This window comes from Squalius cephalus (genome assembly GCF_949319135.1).
Source record: "Squalius cephalus genome assembly, chromosome: 6".
Lineage (NCBI taxonomy): Eukaryota > Metazoa > Chordata > Actinopteri > Cypriniformes > Leuciscidae > Squalius > Squalius cephalus.
Window position 1 is genome coordinate 1,185,808 of NC_137127.1, and position 7,500 is coordinate 1,193,307.

The 7,500-nt window shown below is 40.8% G+C and overlaps 1 protein-coding gene across 1 annotated transcript in view; it reads right to left on the bottom strand.

Moving 5' to 3' along the window:
* fbn1 (fibrillin 1) overlaps positions 1–7,500 on the bottom strand; it is a 109,975-nt gene that overhangs the window by 27,042 nt on the left and 75,433 nt on the right. Inside the window, exons 42-49 of the mRNA XM_079873852.1 lie at positions 6,710–6,832; positions 6,014–6,172; positions 4,654–4,725; positions 4,427–4,552; positions 3,415–3,537; positions 2,993–3,112; positions 1,116–1,232; positions 890–1,015 (exon numbers count right to left, since the gene is read on the bottom strand). Of these exons, the coding sequence (XP_079729978.1) occupies positions 890–1,015; positions 1,116–1,232; positions 2,993–3,112; positions 3,415–3,537; positions 4,427–4,552; positions 4,654–4,725; positions 6,014–6,172; positions 6,710–6,832 (966 nt within the window). The remainder of the gene's footprint in view (positions 1–889; positions 1,016–1,115; positions 1,233–2,992; positions 3,113–3,414; positions 3,538–4,426; positions 4,553–4,653; positions 4,726–6,013; positions 6,173–6,709; positions 6,833–7,500) is intronic.

The window sequence follows — 7,500 nt, forward strand, 5'->3', positions numbered from 1 at the left end:
CACACACACACACACACTAACCCAACCCCTAAACCTACCCATCACACACACACACACACACACACACACACACACTAACCCAACCCTTAAACCTACCCAACACACACACACACACACACTAACCCGACCCATAAACCTACCCATCACACACACACACTGACCCCGACCCCTAAACCTATCCATCACACACACACACTGACCCAACCCCTAAACCTACCCATCACACACACACACTGACCCGACCCATAAACCTATCCATCACACACACACACACACACAAACACTAACCCTTCCCCTAAACCAACCCATCACACACACACACACACACACACACACACACACACACACACACACACACACACACACACACACACACTAACCCGACCCCTAAACCAACCCATCACACACACACACACACACACACACACACACACACTAACCCGACCCATAAACCAACCCATCACACACACACACACACACACACTAACCCGACCCCTAAACCAACCCATCACACACACACACACACACACACACACACACACACACACACACACTAACCCGACCCATAAACCAACCCATCACACACACACACACACACACACACACTAACCCGACCCATAAACCTACCCATCACACACAACTTTCTGCAGTTTTAAATTGAAAAAAAGCTCATTCTGTGTGATTTATAAGCTTGTTTCCTAAATTTAGGCCACAGTGACACGGGTCCCCACGAGTGTGTGTGCATTCAGGTTTAAGTCCCCACCGGGATAAAAAACATGTGCACACACACACACACTTCATCTCTCTCTCACTCACACACACACACACACACACACACACACACACACACACACACACACACACACACACACACAGCTTCAGGACTCACCCACACACATCCGGCCGTCAGGAGAGAGTTTATACCCGTCCAGACACACACACACAAACGAGCCCACCGTGTTGATGCAGTTTCCGTTGCGACACAAGCCCCGGAGCGCCGTACACTCGTCTGTGTCTGAACCACACGCACAAAACAGACGTTAACACAAACACATGCCTTTCTCCTGTAGAATTAATAAATATTTGTGTGTGTGTGTGTGAGTGTGTGTGAGTACCGATGCAGTCGTTGTTGTGTGACAGCTGGAATCCTGGGTAACACAAGCAGTTGTAGGAGCCCACAGTGTTCTTACAGGTTCCATTTCCACACGGCTGACGCTCGCACTCATCCACATCTGAACACAGACCACAGATGGTTAGTTAGTTATGAACACAGATGGTTAGTTAGTTATGAACACGGACTGTTAGTTAGTTATAAACACAGACGGTTGGTTACTTATGAACACGGACGGTTAGTTAGTTATGAACACAGACGGTTAGTTATGAACACAGACGGTTAGTTAGTTATGAACACAGACGGTTAGTTAGTTATGAACACGGACGGTTAGTTAGTTATGAACACGGACGGTTAGTTAGTTATGAACACGGACGGTTAGTTAGTTATGAACACAGACGGTTAGTTAGTTATGAACACAGACGGTTAGTTAGTTATGAACACAGACGGTTAGTTAGTTATGAACACGGACGGTTAGTTAGTTATGAACACGGACGGTTAGTTAGTTATGAACACGGACGGTTAGTTAGTTATGAACACGGACGGTTAGTTAGTTATGAACACGGACGGTTAGTTAGTTATGAACACGGACGGTTAGTTAGTTATGAACACGGACGGTTAGTTAGTTATGAACACAGACGGTTAGTTAGTTATGAACACAGACGGTTGGTTAGTTATGAACACAGACGGTTGGTTAGTTATGAACACAGACGGTTAGTTAGTTATGAACACAGACGTTTAGTTAGTTATGAACACGGACGGTTAGTTAGTTATGAACACGGACGGTTAGTTAGTTATGAACACAGACGGTTAGTTAGTTATGAACACGGACGGTTAGTTAGTTATGAACACGGACGGTTAGTTAGTTATGAACACAGACGTTTAGTTAGTTATGAACACGGACGGTTAGTTAGTTATGAACACGGACGGTTGGTTAGTTATGAACACAGATGGTTAGTTATGAACACAGACGGTTAGTTAGTTATGAACACAGACGGTTAGTTAGTTATGAACACAGACGGTTGGTTAGTTATGAACACAGACGGTTAGTTAGTTATGAACACAGACGTTTAGTTAGTTATGAACACGGACGGTTAGTTAGTTATGAACACGGACGGTTAGTTAGTTATGAACACAGACGGTTAGTTAGTTATGAACACGGACGGTTAGTTAGTTATGAACAGACGGTTGGTTAGTTATGAACACAGATGGTTAGTTAGTTATGAACACAGACGTTTAGTTAGTTATGAACAGACGGTTAGTTATGAACACAAACGGTTGGTTAGTTATGAACACAGATGGTTAGTTAGTTAGTTATGAACACAGACGGTTAGTTAGTTATAAACACGGATGGTTAGTTATGAACACGGTTAGTTAGTTATGAACACAAACGGTTGGTTAGTTATGAACACAAATGGTTAGTTAGTTATGAACACAGACGGTTAGTTAGTTATGAACACAAATGGTTAGTTAGTTATGAACACGGACAGTTGGTTAGTTATGAACACGGACGGTTAGTTATGAACACGGACGGTTAGTTAGTTATGAACAGACGGTTAGTTAGTTATGAACAGACGGTTGGTTAGTTATGAACACAGATGGTTAGTTAGTTATGAACACAGATGGTTAGTTATGAACACAGGCGGTTGGTTAGTTATGAACACAGGTGGGTGGTTAGTTATGAACACAGGCGGTTAGTTAGTTATGAACACAGACGTTTAGTTAGTTATGAACACAGACGTTTAGTTAGTTATGAACACAGACGTTTAGTTAGTTATGAACAGAACACAGATAGATAGTTAATTAGTTAGTTAGTTATCTACACGAGGATGCACACAGATGGACAGACAGATGGACGGGTATGTGAGGCTGATCTCTCACCAATACACAGGTCTGGGGTGGATGTGTAGCCGTTGGGGCAGAGGCAGCGGTAACTACCCACCGTGTCGATACACTGACCCGGACTGCAGATGTTTGGATTCTCAGCACACTCGTTACGATCTGAGAGAGATCACATCAAATCACACGTTAACTTCAGGTGCGATGTGTCTGAAAGCAGGACTGAGCTCTGAGTTCGGCTGTTTTAAACACATTCCCCTCCAGTCATGACCCAGACACACACACACACACACACACACACACACACACACACACACACACACACTCTCTCCATCACTGCTGGTTTCCTGTTAAGCATGATAGCTGCTGTTGCTTTTTTGTTCTATTAACTCTGATATTGGAGTAGCAGCATTATGAGTTGGGAAATGTCTGACACACACACTCACTGACACACACACACTCACCGACACACTGCTGGGTGGGAGTTTGCCGGTATCCAGGTTTACACTCACAGCGGAAACTTCCAGGAACGTTCAGACAGACAGCGTTCTGCTGACACACCGGCCCGTTCTGACACTCGTCAATATCTGCACACACACACACACACGTCACAAACACACTTAACATCAGTGTTGGGGGTAACTCATTACAAGTAACTTGAGTTACGTAATCAGATTACTGTTTCAAGTAACTAGTAAAGTAACACATTACTTTTTCAATTTACAACAAAATATTTTTTTTTTTCAAATAAGTAACGCTAGTAACCTTTTCACATTTATTGACTGACATGTTGAGATAAATAAAGTGAGGAGGTGTTGTGTGTAAACATGATGGGTATTTTAGTTCTAGATTAAATGCGAACATGCATTTACTCGTCTCACTTGCACGAAAACATTCAGTATTCCTCAAAATGAATAAAAACAATCTCAGAATTTTATGCAAAACTTAAATATAACTATACTTAAACTATATTAAATTACACAAATATACTTTATGTATTTAATTTCACTTTATTAACCAATGTCAGTTTTTTACCTAATTCAACCATACTAATAAGCAAAAATTACTTTACATTAGACTTAGTAATAAAAGTGTTTTATAAAAGTAAAAAAAAACTTATTTCTCCTGTATCTTACTGTTCTTTAATCCAGACCAGCAGAAGCTGAAAGGTTTGTTTTGTTTTTTGTTATTAAAAATTAAACAAGCGAGCCCAGCCCAGGTGAGAAAAAGTAACACAAAAGTAATGTAACGCATTACTTTTCATAAAAAGTAACTAAGTAATGCAATTAGTTACTTTTTTTGGGAGTAACTTTCCCCAACACTGCTTAACATCATACACAGAGCATCTCATGTTGGAAGTAAATCATCATTAATGATTGTTAATCTAGAACCCGTCACTCATTCTGCTGTTTTAGTTGCAGACTCCAGAGTCAGACGAGGATAAACGAGCTTCAGAGACACAGATGGAGCTCTTACCCTCACAGATCAGCAGCTTGTCATTATAAACGAAACCCATCGGACATTCACAGCGGAAACTGCCGATCATGTTGATACACACGCCGCTATTACACACACCGGGGATGTCACGGCACTCGTCGATGTCTGCGGATCACAGACAGACACACAGGGTGGATGTGAAGTCTTAGAGGAACACAGAACTGTGTGTATGACTGTCTTTAAGTGTGTGTGATGAATGTATTTACCAACGATTTGTCCAGTGTAGATGTCAATGAAATATCCCGGTCTCTCACTTCCACACAGCACAGCGAACTCATCTGCAGCAGAGAACCATGTTACGGTCATGACTGTGTGTGTGTGTGTGTGTGTGTGTGTGTGTGTGTGTGTGTGTGTGCCGAATCCCTGACAATATTAAAGAAACAGCCTCTTTCTTCTACACTTCCACTGTTTCACTGAAATCCCTCCCTGTTCACTTCTAGACAATGTTTGAAACTTTGCTCTTCTAGTGTTAATGTCTGTATTCTATGGAAGCTTGTTTCTGCCACAGAATAAAAAATAAAAAAGATAATTGCTACTTTTTATCTCACAACTGCGAGTTTACATCTCGCAATTCTGACTTTAATTCAACTGTGTGTTACAAGGTCAGAATTGCGTGATATAAAGTCACAATTGCGAGAAATAAACTCACAATTCTGATTTTTTTTGTCAGAATTGCATGCTTAAATCTCACAATTCTAACTTTACAACATGCAATTGACCCTTTGCAGGGAGTTTGATTGACAGGCGATCTGACCAATCATAATCCACCATCCGCCGAATCCGCCATTTTTGTCCGACAAAGCAGTCAGGAGAGTTAGTGGATTGACGTTGGAGGATTAGAACTTGAAAAACAGAGTATACTGACGTCTTTCCGCAGTTAAAACAACATTCCTTCTGATGTTCATTCATGTTTATCTGATGCTGTAAATGAGCTGGAAGGAAGAGATGATCGGTTCACGAGCCGCTTTAACTGAGCGATCTGTCAGACACATTAAAGAGACACAAAACGGCATTTATTGTTTAAATTTCGTTAAAAAATTACCAACTTTGAAAGTTGAGACTTTGTTTCATATCAAAAGTACCCTGGTCTGTCCTGTGTGAGTGTGTTGTCAGTGTCCTCTCTGCTCCGCGATGTGTGTTTCACTGCGTGAGAACATGTGGCGTGAGAGAGGCGTGGCTTGTCGGACATAGCAACAGTAACTAAAGGGGGCGGGTCTTTGCGAACGGTCAATTGCGTGTTATAAAGTCAGAATTGTCCGTCTTTTTTTCCTTAGAATTGGACTCTCACAGATATAAACTCGCAATCTCGAGAAAAAAGTTAGAATTGCAAGTTTATTTCTCGAAATTGCGACTTTATAACACTCAGTTGTGAGTTTATATCTCGCAAATCTGACCTTGTAATACGCAACTGAATTAAAGTCAGAATTGCGAGATGTAAACTCGCAATTGTGAGATAAAAAAGTAGCAATTATCTTTTAAAATGTTTTATTCTGTGACGGAGCTTCCATGGTATTGCTTTGGGTAAAGGCGTCTGCTAAACGAACAGATGTGAAGTGTGTGTCTCACTGGTGCTGGGAACGGGACAGCGCTCGCAGGGTTTATTCCAGGCCCGGCCGATGTTGTACGAGCAGCAGCAGAACTTCTTGGTCATGTTGAAGGTGAGTTCTCCATCACAGGTGGCGTTATCAGAGTAGTAGTTCCTGTAACACAAGCTCTTCCGCATGTCTGAACACACACACACCACAACAAACACGTCACAATCGGCACTAAAGGAAACCAAGCTTTCAACATTCAAAAGTGAGTTTTATTTTATTTTATTAACATTAATGAAACGGACGGCAACAGTTTATGAGGCTGCGGTCCCTTTAAGAATGAATGCACGGATCTAATATACTGTTACACATCCGATTTTCTGCTGTTTACATTCGCATAGGACATAACAGTTTGTGTTTACATGAATACTCCCCACGATATGCATTTTGACAACACAACTGTGTGTGTGTTTGACCATGCAAGCGCAATTAGCTGTGAAAGAGAACTGAATTCGTGGCTCATTGTGATTTAATAACACTCTAACGTGTCAATAACTTTAAGAAGTAATGCAAAGTTAAAGAACACTTTTTGAAATTTGTGATTCGATGCGAATCAGTAGAAGATAGAATCGAGATTCATATTTGAATCGATTTTCTCCCCCGACCCTGATACATATAATGATAACTATACCGTTAATTATTAATGATAATGATGCGTGTGCAGACTCACCCATGCAGTTGTTTCCTCCGTTGATCTGCATGTACTCCGGTGGGCAGATGCAGGTGTAGTTTCCAATAGTGTTGTAACACTGACCCGGACCACAGATGCCGGGCCGCTCACACTCATCCACATCTACACACACAGTGGATCTTTTCATTCTTACATTTTAAACACATTTCACTTCTAACTAAAGCTTGCATCTATGTCCATTGTTGAGTTAAAGTGAATGTTTCAAATGCATTTGTCGGAAGTAGTGCAACCAGCATTCATTACTCTCAGTATTACTGATTATAATGGGCTCGGCTTGCTTTTGAAGCAACGCAGCACTTATGTGTTTATATCATGTGACTTGGTAGGGTCCTAACCAATCACAACATTTTATCTTTTGCTTGGTTTCTGGATCTGTCACTTTGCTCTTGGTAGCCACGCCCACAGAGGTCCAGTCAAAGGTTTTGGATCGGTAAGATTTTTAATGTTTTTAAAAGAAGTCTCTTCTGCTCACCAAGGCTGCATTTATTTGATTAAAAAACCACAAAAAAAAAAACAGTAATATTGTTAAATATTATGACAATTTAAATCAGTTTTCGATTTTACTATATTTTAAACTGTCATTTATTCCTGTGATCAAAGCTGAATGTTCAGCATCATTACTCCAGTCTTCAGTGTCACATGATCCTTCAGAAATCACTCTAATATGAGGATTTGATGCTCAAAAAAACATTCATTATTATTATCAGTGTTGAAAACAATTGTGTACAATATCTTTTCAGGATTCTTTGATGAATAGAAAGTTTAAAAGA